Source organism: Tiliqua scincoides, chromosome 1 (assembly GCF_035046505.1).
Source record: "Tiliqua scincoides isolate rTilSci1 chromosome 1, rTilSci1.hap2, whole genome shotgun sequence".
Classification (NCBI taxonomy): domain Eukaryota; kingdom Metazoa; phylum Chordata; class Lepidosauria; order Squamata; family Scincidae; genus Tiliqua; species Tiliqua scincoides.
The window spans coordinates 87,216,645-87,238,914 of NC_089821.1; the positions used below are offsets into that span (position 1 = coordinate 87,216,645).

The following is a 22,270-nucleotide window of genomic DNA, read 5'->3' on the forward strand; positions in this document are numbered from 1 at the left end:
CATGATAGACTGTTTCAGAATAATTTAAATAACTACAATTTAATTTTTTTTCCCCATTGTATATCTACTTTGGGCTGTATTTTCAGGTTTATCTTTTCCTTATCAAGAATTGCACACTATGTATTATATATAGTAATAATAGTGCATTTTTGTAAGGTTCAAAATGTAATAGTTTGGAACTAAACTGTTAATAACTGATAACTTTTTATAGAAAAGTACCACAATGATGTGGCTAACCTTTCGTGGAAAGAATCTGGTTTCTTATATTTAATTTATCCTATTTCTAGATATAAAGCTGCCCAGTAAACATAGTACACATAAGAAATAGCTAGTAGTAAATTAAAATGTTTCAAATGAGACCAATTTCTACCTAGCAGAAGAAATGCATTCAATATAAAGCATCAAAGATATGAGCTTTTTCTATTGACTTTTTGTGGATACAAACGTTTCTACTTCAACTTTGTGAAGTTTCTTGATAGTTGTGGTATGTTTTCTGTTTTTATAAATGTTGGAATTGCAGAGTATCAAAAGTGATATTTTTCTGCAGTGTCACCAAGTATGCATTTTGATTCAGAATTGTTGATTTGGAAACAGCTGAAAGAGGCTTCTCACAAAAGAAAATTCCTACCAAAGAATTGTAAGGAAAAAGATATAGTGTCTTTATGAATCAGCAGAAACTTGATTACAAGAATACTACATTCCTTGATAAAACTGGTATATGGCATAGTTAAAGGATGAGCTGGTGAACATGACTTTTAAACATCTATTTATTTTTTTCTCTCTTCTAGGAATAGTGAAGTGAACTGGATTGAACTTCATGAAGTATGTTTCTAAGGGATAGCTGGCTTTGCGCTCACTGGGCATGGCAGAGCACACAAAGGTGCTTGGTTGTGCTTGCGCTGTTGTTGTTGCACACATCTGATTTGGAAGGCAGAAAATCTCATCAGTTTGTCTGGAAAACAGGTAGGAATCACTAAGTAATTATTCACTCAGGCTGTAGTTCTTTACACGTTTCAGATGCTTTGGGGCCAATCTATACAGAAGTGTCAGATGGCATAGTCCCAGGAAGGCTACCACATGATTTTTCTGAAAAAAGTAGAACAGCTGTCAGTCCCTTTTTGTTAATAGTCCTAATTATGCTGAAGATACCAGGATTACTTACTAATTGAACCTGACCTACGGATCTACAGTGGCTAATTTCTTTTCTTATTTGCATGTGTGTATCTCTAGAAGGAAGAGCAAGCAAGGGAGAGAGCTTTGGTCTAGTGAAAATTATAACTTTGTTTGGCAGAGTTGCACATTTTGATTAGAACATATGCTAGTTTTAAAATCTATGCATGAGATATACGTATAAGAGGAAGTGATTTGGGAAGACTTCTTCAGGAGCCTTTGCTTACCCCATCAATCCACAGTTTGTGCTTCAGTACTTAATCAGTAGTACAATTCTATACATGACTACTCAGGAGTAGGTGCTATTGTGTTCTGTGGGGTTACTCTCATGTAAGCACATAATTGATTGCTTCTCAGATGTTGGAGGCCTCTCCCAGAGCCGTGGCTGTTTCTTCACCTGCTTTGAGTCCCTCCAGGTTCCAGTGCTATGCTGAATGTGTAGAATAGTGCATGTACTAACCCTTGGAGAGTTTTTCCTAAGAAATAACCAGTAGTAAAAGACCACAAAAGAAGACTGGCTAATCCCAATTTTCGTCACTATTTTGTACTGAAATATCTTCAAGTGCTTTCTAAAAGATGGAAGAGAACCAGATTTTGTTTTTCAAAAAAAGATAAAAGAGAGAACCTTGGAAAACTTTGGGCACACTTCACTAAGCATATGCTAAAGCTGGATGCAACTGACAGTTTTTCTAAATAAGGATTGCTTTGACCAGAACAAAGAACTGGTTCCCACATGCATGTACATCATGAAGTTGTTCAGTGCTTGAAGGTTCATTGCTAGATGTGTTCATTGCAGAGTGTTGGACAAGGAAAAAATTGGGTTTGGTTTCTAGTTCAGATTTTTAAACTCTAGTTCAGAGTCCAGACACTCACTTACAAAAAGTGACTTGGTGTTTAGATAAATTTTTTGCAGAATCATATCAACGTATTTTTGCATGTTTTACAGCTTTTGCAAATGAAGTGCATAAAACAGGATTAAAAACCAGGAAAATACCCCACTTAGGATAAATTCTAGCATGACAGCAAGGAGGTCCTGCAGTGCTGAGGAAGCATAAGACACTTTCAGGCTCAGTACAAAAATATTTAATATTTAACTGAAAAATCGTTGCTGGACCACAGCTTGTCTAGCTGCTTCTGCTTAAGCTCCAGGAAGGCTACCAGTCCTAGAACCTGCCTGCCTATTGCCTGCTCCTCCACTTCAGACAGCTGGTTGTAAAATGTAGTTTTAATGCTATTTTTTTTTGATAGGCCTTGCACTTAACATCGGCATAGTCTAGTCTATTCCCTCTTAAAACATTTATCAGAATATTCAGTTGCTCACTGCTTACTGGGAGTTGCTGTGTTTTTAGCTACCTTCTCAAATAGTTTGACAATTTCTGGCTATTGCTGAAATGCCACATTGTCATCTTTTCTTTCATGACAGGAAGGGTCACTTCAACCTTTCTCAGTTAACTACTTTCCCAAGTTTCTCTCCACATAGTTTGCTCTGCAAGAAGGAGGATGTATGGAATCAAAGTTTACCTGTCTTTGGGTCAATTGTTTCAATTTTTGAATGATCAAAAAAAGATGGGCTAGTTGCTTTTCTCCATAAGATCCCCTTCAACTACATGGATGAGAAACTGATGTGTCTATATGTGCCTGTGTGCGAGAGAGAGAGAGAGAGAGAGAGAGAGAGATTCCTGATTTTCATGCTCAGTTTTCACACATTAAAGTCACTGGCAGATTACATTCCCTCTGGAAATTGCCACAAATCAGGCTTTACTTTGTATCACTTTTGCTTGCTTAAGATACTAAGCACATTAATCTGTGTGCAAGCCATAAGTAAATATATTTAGGATTGCAGTCTCAGCTTTATATCTGAGCAGAACAGAAGCACTGCAAGCAGTTTGGAAGATCTAAGACATGAAGATTGGGGAATTAGATTACATAAAACATAGCCTAATCTGGTTTGTAGCATTAAAATAGCACTGAGTGAGTAGGGGGAAATATTTTTGCAAGCTTCAATTTAATGATTTTTTCCCCCCAGATTAATTTCTCTTACTTTTCTTTCTCAGATCTGAGTGTACAAAAAACACAAATGGCTAGCTCACTTAGTTTTCATGCACTGTTTTATTGCTTGTTTAGAAAAGATGTTTAAGAATGAAACTTTCTTAAGAACAAGGAAAGTCTTTCAAGTTCACTGTTTTGTTTGAGGAATTGGAGGTGTAGAGATATTAACCCTTTCTTGGCCTTTTTTCTTTTTGAAAATATTTTGACCTTTGCAGTTATGCTTTCATTGATTCTTAGGAATAACTCAGAAGTTTTGAGGATTCTTAAAATGTCATTGAAAACAAATGATATGTTCTTTCACGGATATCTGTGCTCAAGATACTTGTGAAGAGTGTATCAGTTCAATATCTAAAGTGATTTAAAAAAATATTTTCTCTAAGTTGTTTCTTGGGGCCAGAATGAAAAAAAAAATTATTTTGTTTTAACAGGATATTCTACTGGGTTGCTTTTTCTTACTAATATTACAGGAAAAAGAATCAATTAATACATGATTAAAGAAGAACAGTTGCATATAAAATGTCACTGTCCTTCAGAAGACTTTCTGCTGTTTTTATACTGTTTTGCTGGGACATCTTTGCCATGACTCGTCTTACTTTTTTCAGTTTTTAATTTGTCAATATGTTCTAGAATCTCATTTCTGTTTGGCTCAGTTATTTGACTTCTTAACTCACAAGGTCGGTTCAGGCATGGGTATCTTCCCTATGTTTTCTGTATTGATGACATATGCAAAATATTCATTCAGCATCTCTGCAGTCTACTTACTCTTTTGAGCTTACCTTTTATTCAGTGGTATACATTTTAGTTAAAATTCTGTTATTGTGACTTTAAATCAGCCCCCTCCAAACCCCCGGCCTGTGGGCTGGATCCGGGGTTTGGGTGAATCCTTCCCCCCATGACCGATGCTTACCATTCCGGCATGCCACAGGACTTCATGTCCGCAGATTGGGACAACGCAATGCTCCAGGCAGTTGTGTCTGCCTAGAAATCTAGATGCAGTGCCTTCTGGGGCATTGCGCCATGGACAGGACTGGTCAGAGCATCACGTCATCCTGAACTGGGGACATGAAGTCCCACGACATGCCAGAACAGTAAGCGCTAGTTGTGCCGGGGAAGGCATTTCCAGTGCGCAGCAGTCTCCAGTTTGGAGCCCATGCTTTAAATAACCCCCCATGTATTATCCCCTCCTTTGATTCTTTTGAGTTTTCCTTTCAGCTTTCTTTCTGCTGATCCCCTCATTTGAGATGCAGTGATGAAAAGCGGATGAGATAGTAAACAGGAACATAAAATGAACTCTGCTGGATCAGGCCCATCCAGTCCAGCTTCTTGTATCTCACAGTGGCCCACCAGATGCTTCAGGGAGCACACAAGACAAGATGCCTGCATTTTTTTTCCACTTCCTTGCATCTGGCATTCTGAGGTAGCCTATGTCTAAAACCCGGAGGTTGCACATATCCATCATGGTTTACGGGAATAATGGGATTATAGTGTTAAGAGCTCTCCCAACCAAGAAAACCCTGATGGTGTAGTGTGCTTTGGGCCACAGTTGTGAGAAGTGCCTGGACAAAATTCCTTGTGCAAGCCTCGTTCTGTTTGTAGAAGTTAGGTTCAACATAATGCCTACAGCTGACCTGTGCCCTGTCAGAGTGATCCTGGTCTTTGACTTCAGCACTGTGCTGAAATTAGCATGCCATCTTGCTTGGAACCTTTATGTAAATAGTCTACCCATTTCATTATTTCATTCATATATTTGAACAGCACCTAATCTGGCTAAAAAAAGTCAGTAGCATATAATGAAAGAATTGCAATTGAGTAGTACTCTGTGCATGTAAAGGTCTAAAATTCTTTTAGTTGCAACAGTGCCCTGCATATCATTTTAGCCATACTACCATCGTGCCATAGTGGAGAACTTTTAAATCCCATTTATTTCAGTATAAGAGATTTTTAAGCATAGACTCAAACCTCTCCCATAAATTTCAAGGAGATGTTAGAGTGCTTGATTTGGGTTGGATTGTCATTTAGGATTATTGAGTTTTTGAAATGTACTTCTTAGAAATATGATTAAAAGCGCTCTAATTAGGGAGGTTCTGAATATGTATACTTGGAGGCAACTCCAAGAGTTCTTGCTGCAGCAGACTCTCCTTTTGTGCTGGGCGACTTGGAAGGCTGGTCATGAAAAATCACTTTTCAAATTAGAACTTAATAAAAACTTTCCTGCTCTGAACGGTAAGCCCTACTCCCTATGCGATTAGTGGTTTCATTTCTTTCTCAGCAGTTGGGTAATGATTATGGCTCCAGATGCTGCGGGAGCGATAAAGAGATTGATTAATTTGACTTGAAAGGGCATATGTTCAAAGAGAATCCAATCGGAACACCACGAACAGGGTGCTGACATCCTTGCTGCACGAAAGCTTAACGCAATGCAGTCCCCAGCTGTGCTTGAGAAAATGATCGGAACGCAAATATTACTAATCGAGTTGGTATATAAGATATTTGGCATGCCTGTTTGTGGGAGATATTTTATTCTAGGGTGTTTTTTTTTTTGTTTTGATTTATGATGACTCAGAGAGCAATCCTACAGATGCGCTTGGCCAGCCCAAGTCCTTTGCGCTGGCCTGGGAGGGTCGTAAATGTGCCATAAATCACATTTGTGCCTCCTTTGGAGAAAGCCACGCAAGCACACAGTGGTGCGCTGGCCCTCAGAAGCCAGATTCAGTCTCTGCAGTAGTGAACAAAGGTAGGTTTGAGCCAGCTGAACTTGACCAGCGCGGGAGTCTGGAAGGGACGTGGGGAGGGCTGGGAGGAGGCAGGGAGGAGGTGTTCCAGGGTGGGGGGGAAGACGGGCAGCAGGTGGGCCTGTGAGCACGCAGATGGGGAGCAGGATGTGGGACCAGGATCTGGCAGTTATGCCAGATCCTAGCCCCTTTCCTGGCCAGTGTGGAGCAGCTCCAGTGTGCTTCATTTTGCTTGGGTCTGTGCCTCCTCTTCAGGTGGCGCAGATCCGAGTAGACCTATTGGGACCACTTTGGCTTTCCCTGGGGAATTCCCCCCCCCACTTCGGGCCAAGGCTCAGACAGTGCCAAACGTGTGCTGGATACAGCACAGGCTCCCCAGCCTGCCTGTCCCAGCTCAAGTTAGGATTGCGCTGAACGTTTTAGAAGGCAATATGACAAAGGCTTTGCTGTACTGGTAACTGCTAATGAAACCCTAGTGAGCATATTCTGAGTTGGCTTGAGCATTCGTGTCTGTTTGCATAATGACGATGCAGATAACCCAAAGTTAATACTCTTATTACTTGCTACTTTAGAAATTCAAATGCAAATGGGATTGGCATGTTTTCCTAAGTATTTTCCTCATTGAGTGGGTAGCCTGATCATTCTATACTTCTGTTTAGCTGATACTACTGAGGTAGGGAGGCAGGGACAGGAAAGGGAAGGCTGAGGTGTTGCAATCAAGATGGGGATATTGGCTGTTCTTGAAGTTGCAGTGACTCCGCTCGAAGGGAAAGATGAACGTTGGTTGCACTGTTCTTCCCATACACTTGTACGCATGCACACTTGCACATTCCTGCTTACATCTCCACTCACTCTCCTGTGCTCTTTGGGAAAGGGGTACCAAGGGTGCTGCTGGGGAAAATTCCAAGGGAAAGGGTTGTTCTTGGATGGGCTAACCCAGCAGTTCCCAAACTGTGTGTTGCAGTGCCCTGGGGAGTTGTGAGGCTTTAGCACAGTGTTGTGGGTTCTCTGCTGCCCGGCAAGGAGACTGTGGCACTAACCTCCAAAGAGTGGAAAGAGGCTCAGTGCAGCTATCAGAGCTGCAGCACATGAAAACCGCATACTGTGCAAAGCCCTCTATGTCCCTCTTATCATTCTTGGGAGGCTTGTGACAACCACTGAATCTGGAAGAGAGTGGCCGGTGACATCATTGCATGATGTGTTTTGTGTCACTGCCACTCCTCAATTCTGAGGGTATTGTAGCTCCGGAAACTTTGGGAACCTCTGGGTTATCCCTAAATCAAACTGTTCTACCTGTATAAGAATAATTGGATCCTTTCTGTGATAGGGAGTTGTACCTTGGTAAAGTTTTAGAGCCCATTTTGTTCTTCACAAAATAAAAGTGCCACCATCTGGCAAAAGTAGGCACCCTTATTTCCTGCTGAGAGGATCTTGAGGACAAAAACAATCTCAGAATGTGTGTGCCTTCTTCAGGCTACACTTTTTGAGGGGCCTTGGTGCTTTTTATCTGAGGCAGGGCAGCTTTAACTGAGGTAGTTTTAACCTTTTTGGCTTGCTTAGAGGGCTGATTTTGAGGTAACAAGTGTGTTCTTATTTTCTTTATAGATTTTATTAGCCCTGTTTTTACATAATGAGAAAAAATTGATTAACTTCGTCAAGCTAAATCATTTAGATGCAATACCTGGTGATAACCTTGAGGCTAAACTGTAGCTCCAGATGATAGCCAAGATTAATCAGGTACTACCGGTAATCTAATCTATATTTTGCCTGATCGTATAGTTCTTCTTGAATTTATTATGGAACCGTAATCCTCATATAAGTTTCAAAAATTCATCCCCCCCCCCAGTCTAAGCTTTTCAAGAAATATTTTTAACTTTGCTTGGTGTTTAAAACTTTTCTTCAGGAAAGCTAATGAAAGGCAACATTAAATTCCATGCCTGTATCAAGGTTAAAGTCCAGTCTCTTTTGATCCCTCAGAAATGATACTGTGTGTCATTTTAAATGTTTTTTTAATAGGACAAATCACTTGCTTCCAGCTCTTTGGGGGCACTGAGATATGTCTGTCTTTAGTTATGACATTTTATGCACACAGTACGTTCCATAATTAAATTAGTAATGTGTATTAATTATATATATCTTTCCATACTAATTACCTGTACTATTGGCTCTATTGGAATAAGGCAGGATAATTCTGCTACCAGTATTTAAAAATGTATATATTCAGTGGTAATTAAAATCTTCCTAAACCATCAAAAGTGGCTTTCTTTTTATTAAAAAAAAATGTGTTATTGGCTTTATGAACAGAAGCATTATCTCAGGTGATATATATAACACAATCATGATATACAAACTGAGAGAAACTCCTGCTAGTACTTTATGTGTAATGAAGTATTCCTGAACTTGTGAAGACATACAATTAAATGATTAATAACATCTTAATTTGTCCCTTTTCCCATTGCTCACCAATAGCTGGGAAGCCAATGGTGTCAGAATCCGCTGGTCAATTTTCCAGCCAATCCTCATAGCTTTGTTTAAACTCCATGGAGTATCTTAAGGGTAGACCAGTGTACTTAATAGATAAGCAGTCTTTCTAGATCTGGTTTATTCTCCACGGTGTCTTAGCGACACCTGATAGAGCACAAATTGATTTGCTCTGGAACTGATTAAATTTTTTTAAAAAAATCAATTAACTGTCATGCTTCTAACCAATTGATCAGTTGAGGTTAATAATACATTATCTTATTAAAGGGAACATTTTGGAATGTTAAATATCAGATTCTCTTGATTACACAACAAAAACAAATTATATAGCCCGCAGTCCTGCACAGACTTAATCTGTACTTTGTGCCACTGAGGTCAGTGAGGTTAAATAGAGATAACTTGTAGGCACTGTATCAGTAGCAAACGGATAATCTTACATATATTTCTGCTGTCAAGATTTGTACATATGCTACTTGCATCCCCTTTTTATAAAGGACATGTCTTTTGAAATCTTGTTACGAATCTTGGTTTGATTTTCAGGCACCATGTGAATAAGCAAGTTCCTTCTTTTGCACAGTCCCTTTAAATCAGCGGTTATCAAACTCTCCTGGAGTTTGAGAACCTCTATAAGTATTTACAGGGACAGGGAAAGGTGGCAACACAATCCCCAGGACCGTTCCACTGCTAAGGACATGAACTATTTTCAACCTTATCTGTGTCGCTGCTGGCCTCGCTGGGGTGTAGGAAGCCCTGTGGAGCCCTCTTCAGGGCTCCCTGCAGCTTGTAAAAAGTAAAAAAGATATTGCAACCCACTTTCGGTTTCATAATTGCAAGCCGGAAGTGAGTTGCAATCACATTTTTTTTAATTGTTTACAAGCTGCTGGAAGCTCTGCAGAGCTTCCGGCACCCCAGGGATTCCGGAAGTAACACCAGTAAGGTTGAAAATAGCCCGTGGTCCTGGCAGTGGTGGGATCCTATGCATTGCATTGCTGCTTTCACCCGCCTCTTAAGGGGCCAGAGGCTGAGGTCCTCAGGCTGGAGCATCACGGCACCCCAGTTTGAGAACCTCACCTTTAAATCAATCTGGAATTCCTACACTTTTTCACCTGAGGAAACCACGCAAAGAGCACAGTAAGCGGCTGCTTTTGTTTGGGTTTTTTTGTAATTGTGCAGAGGTGGCAGACCCAAGGCAGCATTGGACGGCGTTTCAATTTGCACCACCACTGATGTAGCCAACAAGACTGCAGTCTTATTCTATGGCCAAAAAAGGGAATGGGATGATCTTGAGTTCCCTTATTGCTAAGGAGCAAAATGAATTTTTATTGATTTATTTAAAACATTTATATATTGCATTTCAGCCCCTCAAGGGGCCCCTGAGGTGACTCACCAGACCAGTTTAAACAATATTGAGTCCATAAAGCATTTTTTTCCTCCCAAAACTAAATATGGTTCCCAAATTTGTAAGAGAATTCAAGTTCGCCTTTTTTTTCTTTCTTGCATCTTGACCAAAGCCAGCCCATTGAGGGTTCAGTTATTATTGTGTTATAAACTGAACGCTTTCCACATGCGCTGCCTCCGACGCATTCTCGGCATCACCTAGCAGGACAAAGTTCCTAACAACACAGTCCTGGAACGTGCTGGAATCCCTAGCATGTATGCGCTGCTGAAACAGAGACGCCTGCGTTGGCTCGGTCATGTCGTGAGAATGGATGATGGCCGGATCCCAAAGGATCTCCTCTATGGAGAACTTGTGCAAGGAAAGCGCCCTACAGGTAGACCACAGCTGCGATACAAGGGCATCTGCAAGAGGGATCTGAAGGCCTTAGGAATGGACTTCAACAAGTGGGAAACCCTGGCCTCTGAGCGGCCTGCTTGGAGGCAGGCTGTGCAGCATGGCCTTTCCCAGTTTGAAGAGACACTTTGCCAACAGTCTGAGGCAAAGAGGCAAAGAAGGAAGGCCCATAGCCAGGGAGACAGACCAGGGACAGACTGCACTTGCTCCCAGTGTGGAAGGGATTGTCACTCCCGGATTGGCCTTTTCAGCCACACTAGACGCTGTGCCAGAACCACCTTTCAGAGCGCGATACCATAGTCTTTCGAGACTGAAGGTTGCCAATATATATAGGTAGGCGACTTTACGCAACCAACATGCTGTGATTTCCTTAAAAGTGGCAAGTGTGCCAATCTGCTCTACTGTCTTTTTTTAGTATTAGTAAGGCTCATCTAAAACAATGGTTCTCAAACTTTTAGCACTGGGACCCACTTTGTAGAATGTGAACCTCTCAGGACCCACCGAAGGTTGATGTCATGACTGGAAGTGACATCATCAAGCAGGAAAATTTTTAACAATCCTAGGCTGAAATCAGGGCCTAGGAAAGGGGGGTAAAGGGGGTAATTTGTACCTGGGCCCAGGGTCAGAAAGGGGGCCCAGGAGCCAAAGGAGGGGGCCCAGAAAGTTCCTGGGATCTGACATTTTCCTATTTTACCTGAATTAACTGCTAGCGAATAATGCTGGGGCGCAACCACGTGCATGCAGTATTAACTACTGCTGCAAGCATTGCACACCAGGCCCAGGAAAGCATCCATGACCCTCCTTAACACAGTGTCAAATCTGGGAGGAAACTGGCCTGCTACAAGAGCAATTTGGCATTTCAAAAATTTTAGAGAGACTTAGGAGAGTGTTTGGTATTACTTTATCTGGCTACTAATGCCGCATGGTCAGGTAGACCTGGACTCTGCATCAAGATGCCTAGTAGATCTGCACTCCAAAGTCTATTGTGACTGTCAGCACCCTCCTCTGCCCTATTCCCCCCCGTTCTGCCTGCCCCTATTGCCCTCCTGACGCCGTTGCCCAGAAGAAACTTTGTACCCCCTGCTAAAATTCCTCTCATAGGCCCTGGCTGCAATCCTACCCACACTTCCCCATTTCCTATCATCATTAAAAGCATATACATAATAACCTGTTAAAAGTACAGATCTGTAACATTTCCCCAAATCAGGATGACCAGATACAATGGAGGACACAGTGCCTGCACCTTTAACCACTGTCCAAAAGGAGAAATTTTGGCAGGTGCAGCTTTTTAAACTCTTCCATGCTGAGCTGCACCTGCCAAAATTCCCTCTTCTATTCAGTGGTTAAAGGTATAGGCACTGTGTCCTCCATTGTATCTGGTCACCCTGCCTCAAATGCAGTCACATCAAGTCTAATATATAATAAAATATTGAAATGAATGGGGATCCACCTGAAATTGACTTGCGACCCACTTAGTGAGTCCCACACTCAAACTCACAGTTTGAGAAGCACTGATTTAAGACCATAATGCAAGTTTCGAAATAGGAATTGGCCTGGTCAATCCAGTCCATGACATTTTCACATCTTTAGTCTGTATTGATAGATATTTGACTGCTGACCTTTTTGAGAATACCCTCTGAAAAGGCACAGAGTGCAGGTGAATAACATTTGAGGATAACAAGCCTATGACACTGGAATAAATTGGGCTTTGGAGGAAGATCAGAGATTAAAGATGTTCTCTGCAAACAAGTCTGTTAAATCCAACATCTTTGCTAGATACCTGCTTCTACTTTCTTATTTCTAAACTTCTGATGTCTCTAGGCATTTTGCCACCTGTGCTTGTAGTCTGAAATATTTGCCAAAGTCATAAAAGTAAGCTTGGATTAAAAAAAATTCTTTTAGCTCCAGCTCTGTCTGTGTTAATCTTTTATTTTATCCTGGATGTGGAAATGGTAAAAGCAAGGAAAAAAAGCAAAAATTAAAACTTGCAATAGTTTCTTCACCTTGGTTGATATTCCCATTCGTTTGCCCTTGATTGATTCTGGGAGGGATGAGCCAGCTTTTAGAGCCCTCACAATGATTTAATTATTACAGCATACAAAGGCCCAAATCAGATTGGAAGTACATTGATAAGTGTGCAGAAGAGGGGGGAAGAAAAAGCTAGTGAACAGCTGCAGATGATGCAAGGTGGCTGATAACTGATATCACCCTATTGGCCTATCAGTAATGGACTCCCTTCAGGCCTTTTCTGAAAGGTCAGAGGGCTGAGTGTAATACTGTCATTTAATCTGCTAAATATATGGTGATTGGTTCAGAGAAACCAGTGGGCGCAAGAGTGCTGAGTTCTTGTAATACTAATATATCAGTGTATATTCACCCTGGATTAAGATGTAGGTAGCCAGATGTTACAGAACTGCTAATCAGGTTTCCTTGATTTTGTCCACATGGGGTGGATCCATCATTCCGTACAGGTTTTTCAGTCACAGAGGAGCCCTGTTCTCACCTTCATATCCGTGCACTGAACAGGGATTGCATATGCTAGGCTTGCCCCCAACTCTGCGAGTGTTTAGCAGACGATGAGAATAGGTTCAGCGTGCATCCCTCTGTTTGTATAAATGGAAACTCTGGTGTGACAGAGATTATTGATTGTGGAAACAGCCCATTTTCACCTTTCACTGAACATATGGCGGTTGAGAGCAAGATCCCGGTGCTTCTCCAGGCCTTCACTAAATGCTTGACTATGGAGGTGAGAACAGAATTTAGGCTGAACAAAAAAAGGCTCTTCTTTTATCTATGGGAACACAGCATGGTACTACAAATGCAATATTATTTGAAGAAGATATACGATATATAGCACAATGTTACTGACTGGGCAGTATTAAGCACCTATCAATACTCTAGGACAGGGTAGTCCAACACATGGCCTGCAGGCTACATGTGGCCTATGAAATCTCTTTTTGTGGCTCTTGAAAACCCTGCTGCACCCACTGCCTCTTCCTGCTTCAGCAGTGTTTTGCTCTCCCTGCAGTGCCATTCTGGCTTTTTTGGAGAAAGAGGCAGGGAGATGAAGAAGTCCTGCCGCACCCGCCGCTTCCTCCTCTTTCTCCTCTGCCTACTTCTGCCACCTTCTCCTTCAAGTGACTTTGGCGGTTCAGTACCAAGAAGTAATTGGCAGTGATGTCATCACATCTCTGCCAATTATTTCCATGTCTGGGTACTTGGTTGTGATAGTGGTGACAGGGTCTTGTGGCCTCCTTAGTATTAAAAGTTGGTTTTGGAGATAATATTATTTGGAAAATCCCTGGTCTTGGAGAATATTATTTGTATGTGTTTTACACCTAATTAATTTGTGTGTGGTCATATACACAATATACAAAGAGAGAAGGAACATAGGTAGTCTCTTATGGCCCAATTCCATTTGGGCAATGGTGTCGCTAGGGGTGTAGGGCCGCACTGGGTGATGAACCGGGGGGATGACATGCCCTGGGGGGGATGACGCGCTAAAACTGCGGCTTTAGGAGCTACCCCATCATGCCATACACCGTTGGATGCGGTGTCCAGCGGAATGCAATGCAACAAACCAGAGCGAAATAGCTCCTTTCCTTCAAAAGTTATGGCCAAAAAAAATGGAAGGAAAAAAATGCATGGAGCCCTAGTGAAAGTGAAAGTGAGCCGTATCGTGCGTTTACTCGCGAATAGGCACACTTGCCATAGTCCGTCAGAAAGGGCAGGCTGAAAGGAATCCATCGACACCAGAATGGTCCCGATCCAGTGAATGCAGCCCCCTAAAAACACTCAAGAAGGAGGTCCCTCCCTCCCAGCTGCGAGCCTATTGAGCCCTATGGAAAGTGAAGCAGCCTCACGGTCACATTTACTTGCAAGTAGGCAGACGTGCCTTGGCTGGTGGTCAGGCCAGGCAAAGGGGAATGTGAGGACACCAGAATGGTCCCAATCTGATAGAACTGGAGCTGAACTGATGCTCCAGAAGGCAGCTTTCCCCACCCCCCACCCCACTAAAAAGGACAAAAAAAGAGGCTTGAACTGGTAAGGGGAATGTTTTCTATTTTGCACTTGCAAAGCCAGGTGGGTCTTTATCTTGATATGCCTGAAATAGAAGAACTTTAAACTGGGCACTGGGGAGGGCTGGAAATCTCACTGATTCTTTTGGGGGGGGGATGTTATTGCAGGCAGACTACAGAGAAATTCACTTGGTGGAAGAGGACTGGCTCGCCCTTATTTAATTATTTCTTTTATTTCAATTATTAATAATTATTTTTTTTAATTTGCTTGATGATGTCACTTCTGGCCATGACATCACTTCTAATGGGTCCTGGACAGATTGTCATTCTAAAAAGTGGGTCCCGGTGCTAAAAGATTGAGAACTGCTGCAATAAGGAGTTAGTAAGTTGACACGGGGTGTGTGTGTGTGATTCTACAAGTTTTCAAAATTACTAAAATCAGAGTTTGTAGGAATAATACCATCATGTTATATCTCAATCAATGCGTAATTTCAACGCCGGAAGCGGCTGGAAAACCAGGCTGCTATAACTCTGCTGCAAACGAGGAGAGGCTTGACATACCTGCCAGATGCTCCTGAAGGCTCCACCGCTCTAATAAGTTGGCAGTGGAAGTGTACCATATTTGGGTCAGAGGGTGGATCCCACGGACACAAGCATGCTTCAGGGTTCTATCCCTTCTTTTCCAACCTTCCCCACCCTTTTTTTCTCCTTGGACCTATACCACCTATATAGCTGGCTTGGGTCAGAGGAGACCCTTAGGCTACCATATGCAGAGGCATATGCAGAGGTAAGTCAAAAATATTTTTATTTAGCTCTGGCAGGCCTGCCGATCACCACCCCACCCCCACTCCCGACCACTGGATTCAGCCAGCTCTCCATCAACTCTGCTGCATTGTCGGTAATGGTAGGGAACAGAATTGGGGCCTTAGACCCTATACACCCTTTACTGATAGTAAGGCATCAAAGAAATTGGACTTTTTTTTCTGAGAAGGCATGCATGGGATTGTGCTGTTATTTTCTTAGATTTATTAACTAAAACCACCAAAATTAACTAAGCACAGGATCTGTTTTACACAAGCAGGAGCATAATTAAAGAAAAGCACCATTAACTTCAATTGCGGTTTCACTATTAACACCAGTGACCGGTGGTTAACTATGCTAGAGACTCACAGCTATGCACTTTATAATTAAAATATAATAAATCAACCTCATTTCCTGCCGCATGATACAATAAGAAAACATTTCCCATATTAGCTTTTCATAATGCTCCTGATTTGTGCCAAATTACTCACAGTGCAGTAATAGTTAAGTCCAGACAGGCTACCTAATTTAACATTGTGTGGTTGACAGGAGAGAATGAACAATAAAATACACAAACCAATGGAGTTCTTTTATCGGTCTTTGGATTCTGAGAAGTGTGGTTTCCTACAATGTTTTGTGTTTGATCCAGTGCTGTTCTGGAATTAAGGGTCTTCTGTAGTCTTGGATAGGAACGTCTTTCCAGTGTGTTCTCCTTCACATTCTGGAATGATCTGAATAGAAGTGTGCTCTGATGAGACCTTTCTGTAATTTTTTACACTGATGGTTCTTGCAAAAACTGTGAGATCACGCAGGTAGAAATGGAAAATAATCCTTTGATGCTTTGCTTGTGCTCACATTTTAATGCAGTGCAATATACAGTGTCACACTTTTGACCTGACTTTCTCATCATAGTTCCATGTGTGTATTCAGAATGTTGCATGTAAACATTAACTTGTTTTGATCTGTTTTTTGCTCAAGTGATTGAAGTTTCATGTGTAATTTCATAATAATAATAATAATAAACCACACCTTTCCAATCCTTCCCTAGAGACTCAGTTGATACAGTCTCCTTTAAGGCATGCATTACAAATTAAATGTGAGAACCTGCAGCTAAAAGAAATTGCTCCAAGGCAATGATTTGCAGGGATAAAAAATCAATAAAAGTTTCATTAAGGAAAGGAGGAAGGGAAGTTTAGACATGCTCTTCGTTTTCCTTCTTATGGCAAAGAAAAGGAACAATCATTGATCATTTTGCTCTGTTGTATCGAGAGGAATAAGGCCAAACGCAGCAGCAATGTGAGTGGGTTTTCAAGCTTGCTAAGCTGTCCTAAACCTGCAACATTTCTTAATCTACTTCCACTATTAAAATGAGTGACCATAGAACTTCTTTTACTTTATATAGTTGTATTGGGGAGGGGGAATTTTGGTAGGAGCAGCTTGTCTTACTGTACCCCAGTGATGTGACAATCTGCTGAACTATCCTCTTCCATACAAGCTAAAGGAACCAGACTCTGCATCTGGCCACAGTACCTACCAAACTGTTTTGAATTAATGCATGTTCCAGGCTTTATCAAACAATTTTTCAGGTGGTGGTTCAATTTTGGCAAAAAACAGGCTTTCCCTCTCTAATATTATTTATTTATCCACAGTTAGATCCCACCTTTTCCCATCCTATGTAGTGTATCCAAGATGACTGTCAGGGAAGATATCTGGAGAAAGCAAACTGACCAAGCAGAGTAGTACCTAGTGCTTAGCACTTGTGCAACCTTTCTGCTCTCTTCTTTTACTGGTTCAAGCAGCACAATGGGAAGAAAACAGATAGTTCTATCCATTGCCACCATCTCAGACTTTAGAGACTAAAGTGGGGGGGTGGCTGTCTGAGAAAATCTCCTAGGAAAGCACAGAACTCAAGGTATTCCTATTAAGAATCAATCTCACTTGTGCTTACTAGTGATCCGATGAAACAACTGACTGAGAGCCTAATCCTGAGCTGTTAATGCCAGTCCTCCAGTGGCACTGAGTGTTGCAAACATGCCGTAAGCACTGGCTGGCAGTGAGCTAGTTCTGGTGGACTGCCGCTGCTCCGTCACTCTGTAGTCACCCAAACCAATGGGCAGTGGAGAGGTAGGTGGGTGTGTGTGGGTAGGCAGGGAGGAGGTATTCTGGGATGGGGGGAGGTGGGTGGAGGGTGGGGAGGAGGCGTGCCAAGGGGAGGGAGGGAGGCAGGACTGGAAGAGCTTTGCTCCTCTGCACCCACAGCCTCCATGTCAGACCACCGGCCCAACACAGAGGCACTTGATTCTACGGCAACCCAAGGGTAGCCGCAGAAGCGAGTAGCCCCATTGCGGGGCTACTTGTCTTACCTGGGGAAAGGGAACAAAAGTCCCCTTCTCCCAAGAAGCCACCGATGACTGCCCCGTTGCGCGCAGGATGCTGTGGCAGCCATTTTAGCTGCTGCAGTTGCAGCGCAACAGGCAGCTCAGGATTGGGCTGTGAATCACTCAGGAACATGGGATAGGCAAAGAAAGAGTCAAAATATAACTAGTTTATTCAAAATCCAAAAGAAATTAATCAAAATGAGGGGAAAGGGTGTAGACAAAAGTGTTAACAGGCTGATGGGAAATGCCTGAGAGTGCCAGGATGGAAACAAGGAAAAAGCTTGACCAAACTGGATATAATAACTAGTAATGCTCAGCAGAGGAAACAGGGGTGCTACTGGGGTGCAACTCAAGAGCAAAGCTTACAAAATCCCCAACGTGTTCACATCCAACCCAGGATTGTCTGGGAATTGTGTTTTCACACAAAGGTCAAAGACTGTTGCAGAAACGTGTCTCAGCAGCTTTTAGGTCTGCTGAATCAGCCCAGCTTCTGGGGGCAGGGGGATAGAAGTGTCTGGAAATAAGAAAAAATAGCAAAAAAAAAAAAGTGGGGGGGAGGGAGGGGGGAACATAGCATTCATCACACTGTCTTATAATTAAAAATAGCAAAAAAAATCAAAATAAAACAGCAAAATGTAATAATACTTTAAAACCGCAACCGATAAAACTAAGAGAAAAAACCAACAGGTTAGTGACCAGGTCACCCCAAATTAGGAAAAAAGCAGAAGGAAAATCGTAGGTTCTTAAGCATCGCCTAACATCTAAGTGGGAGGGGGGTAACTTGATCTCAGAAGGGAGGGAATTCCACATATGGGGTGCATAGTTCATGCACCATGCCTATCCTGGCTCCCGTACATACAACTTTTATATTTTGAGCCTTTATTTTTTTGTTCATGCATATTGACTATGGTGCCTCCTTGCCGATTGGGGTACAGAAGATTAATCAGCTAAAGCCGTTGGTGGAATGCAAGAAGCTGAGCTCGTTTTATGTGTGTTGGCAAGACTGCGAGGTCAGTGAAAATTAAAGTATCTATTTTCATTGTTTGGTAGCAACTGCACATAAAATACAAGTGGCCTTGCTTATACAAAATCATTGAAGCCAGTAGAAACAGTCCCCACTGTGGCTATCTGAAATGCACTGAGTTTTATAGTTGAGAATTAACTGAACATATTCAGGCTTGACTCACGTCAAATGCAGTGAACAAAACGGAGAGCACTCTCATATAGGGCACGTTAAATCCCAGGTCTGGTTCAGATGCCACAAGAGCAGCTGGCGTGAGAGATCCAAAGCTACTTAAAGGTCTTTTGTAGCAGGCCAGGCCTAATGCTTTCCTTTAATCCCGCAGGGGCTTCTGTACCTCTTCCTGACGTTGGTGTCAACCATGGAAAGATGGGAATAATGAAAATGGAGCTCTAGAAGTGACTAGCTCTAGAAGATGTCATAAAAGCAAAATGGTAAAGGGATTATTTTGTTAATAGTTCTAAGAATGCTCAAAGTGGCTTATGCATTAATTTAAAAAGCACAGATAACTAAGGGTGTTTGTTTCAGGTGAATAAAATAGAATTACAGCTTAAGCCTTACAGTGGGTTTACTTCTGAGTAAAACAAGTAACGCCATTTTCAAACACCTCTACAGATAATTGTGTTGCCGCACAATAACCATGCAATTCTGCTTGCCCTCCCCCACCTGCATGCACTTGCCAGGGACGCAATCATGGTGCTGTGCCCATTGGCTGCAGCCCACAAGGGGGTTTACCATTGGGGAGCCATTGGATCTAATGCCCCTTGCTCTCTTCAGTTGGGACTAGCTCTTGGTGCCCTCTCCCCATTCCACCCTACGTCTTATACAGTCTGAGATTCACTGGTTGTACATAGTGGACTGGGTAGGAATTTTTGTGCTAATTTTTGCCGATTGGCCATTGGTTGGCTGTTTTTCACCTACCCCAGACTGGCATGTACGTGGTGGACCTTAAAAGAACTTAATTTTATCAAATTCTTGTTTTTTCCTTAACAGTCACTTTGCTAGGCTAGATGGCGTGTGGGCCAGCATAGATAGGGTTTATCTTGGTATGCATTCTGAGGTTGGCACCACTGGGGGATGAGCCAGAACCACTCAGACAATGCTTGTTCAGATCGCTGAGGCTAGCAGGAAAATCCCCTGGTTGGGATTCAAAGACCAATTTGGGATTGCCTGCAGGATCTGAGATGTCCAGCTACCTCACCTCTTTAAGGGTTGGCTTTGATAACCCGTTATCAAATAACACCATTTGAAAACAGTGAAAACACCTCTAATAATAATAATAATAACTTTATTTCTACCCCGCCTTTCTCCCCGAAGGGACTCAAGGCGGCTTACAACATATTAAAAACAATTTAAAAAACAAATAAAAACATATTAACACATACTAAAAACAGCAGTCAGAGTAAAAAAAATAGGTAAAAAGAGCATAGAGCAGCAGCAAGTCATAAAAGAATCAGGCCTGTAAAAAAATATTAAAAGATGTTAAAAAGATGTTAAAAGGCCAAGAACTCTACAGATAACTCAAATACAAAAAGAAAAATCAAGGCAGCAGGAAACAAAAAAAACACCACTTAGGAGTCAGCAAGCAAATTCAAAACCAACTAATGACTGACCTGCTTAAATATGTTGTCAATGAGTAGTGAAAGGCAGGGAGACTGGGGAGCCAAGTGGATTTTAAGGGTCATAGTGTTCCGCAATCTGGGGATCCTCTGGAGAACAGGCTTACTTTAAATATGCTACTGAAAGAAGTATCTTATCTGTGTTTAGTCATTTTTGACTTTTATTATTAGGAATATGTAGAAGCAGCTTTTCAGCATAATGTTTCCAAAGTAGTTTACGTGGCAAAAAGAATGAGATGTCCTCCTATCTCAAAGGTTCTCGGGGCCCAATCCTATCCAACTTTCCAGTGCTGGTGTAGCCACATTGCAGCCCCGATGTAAGGGAAGAAATGTTCCTTTAACTTGTGGAGGCCTCTGTGACTGCCCTCACAGAGGCCTCCACAACTTCAAAACTTCCTCTCCGCAGGAAGTCTCCACAGAGACTTCAAAACTTCCTCTTTGTCCTGTTAGCAGGGGTGTGCCATTCCAATTGTTTTCATTTTCATTGGTTGCTATGCAACAAATATATCAATGAAATATTAACATCTTAAAATGAAACTTTTTTTGTTTTTGTTACAGAGCTCTGCAGCCTTGTAAAATTTTCTAGAGTTTTGATTTTTTGTGTCTTCACCCTTATATAATTACAATTGTTAGAAAGTATATCTTAAGAATACCGAGGGCATATTAAGGAACGTCACTGTATTGGTTTATGTTAAAAAAGAGAAAGTTATCTTCAGGTGGAAGGCTGAAAATTTCATATGTCCATTTTGTATTTAGCTACATGGCCTTATCAATACAGAAATTGTATTGCCTATATCAGTGGTTCTCATACATTTAGCACCGGAACCCACTTTTTAGAATGAGAATTTGTCAGGACCCATTGGAAGTGATGTCATGACTGGAAGTGACATCAACAAGCAGGAAAATTTTAACAATCCTAGGCTGCAATCCTACCCACACTTACCCAGGAGTAAGTCCCATTTACTATCATTGTTTAAAGAATGTACATAGTAGCTTATTAAAAGTACATGTCTTTAACATTTCTCCAAATGCAGTCACATACCACGGTAGCGTCAAATCTAATATATTCAAAATTAAACACTGAAATGAATGGGGACCCACCTGAAATTGGCTAGTGACCCACCTAGTGGGTCCTGACCCACAGTTTAAGAAGCACTGGCCTATATAACTGTTAAGATTGTCAAAGTCTCTGAAGACTAGTTTGGCTTTCTGGGGGTGGGGGGTAGAACACTATTCGACTCGGTACTCATCTTCTTTATTCAGGCTTCTTAGAACATTCTTGGATCTTTTTGAGTTTGGTGTGCTCATTCATTTGCACCCAAATCCTGAGAGCAATATGGCATAAGCCATTCTGACCTCTACTTGCCTGTGCAACTGATGTGGGGAATCTCAGATTGCATTTGGTGCCTCAGGTAGAAATGTATTGGAATAAAAGGTGCCACATTATACTAACCTTTCTCTGGAGCTGCTTTCTGCACTTGTTTGCTGAGTAAATTGGCATGCTATGGTGCAGATCAGTCTTCTTCAACTTGTGGGTCGTGACACCAATGGGATCACAAAGCCTCATTGGGGGAGTCACCCCAAACTTTCAAAGCCTGTGCAAGAGAGGGCTTGGATCCAGTACAATAATGGTACTGCCTTATCAAAACTGAGCTCTTGGTACAACCTTGCACAGCTTCTTCTTGCTGCCTTGCCCAGCAGCTTCTAACGTCGACCCTGCTTAGGCTGCTACTTTACAGCGTTGTTCTGAAGACACAAGGAGGAGGGGAAAACAGGGCAGGCGAGAGTGGAGGGTGGGCGGATTGGTCCCAGGAGGAGGATGGCATCAGCGGTGGGTTCCCAGTCTAATAGTTTATTTACTTTTGGTGGTCATAGAATGAAAAAGCCTGAAGACCACTGGTGCAGATAACCCCTTATAGTTATAGACCCAGCATCGTTTAAGGGAAGCATATTACATTTGCAGTATCACTGCTAGCGTAGCATCCAATAGAGCTCAGAAGCCGCTTAGCCAAAAGTGGCATTGTGTGTATTCTGTTCACTATTGCTTTAGGAAACATGAATTTGTTATGCTGTGAAATTGGCTTAAAGACTCATTCTGTTTCCCATTGCAAATTACACCAAGAAGCATAATAAATCCTTGTGGTATGTGGGTATATTTAAAGTATTACAATTTGGTTATGAGTGCACGTACCATTTATACATACCATT

General features: G+C 41.9%; 1 protein-coding gene across 1 annotated transcript in view; it reads left to right on the forward strand.

The window, feature by feature from the left end:
• The first annotated feature begins 824 nt into the window (after positions 1-824).
• THSD7B (thrombospondin type 1 domain containing 7B) overlaps positions 825-22,270 on the forward strand; it is a 432,240-nt gene continuing 410,794 nt past the window's right edge. Inside the window, exon 1 of the mRNA XM_066635516.1 lies at positions 825-963. Within this exon, the coding sequence (XP_066491613.1) occupies positions 825-963 (139 nt within the window). The remainder of the gene's footprint in view (positions 964-22,270) is intronic.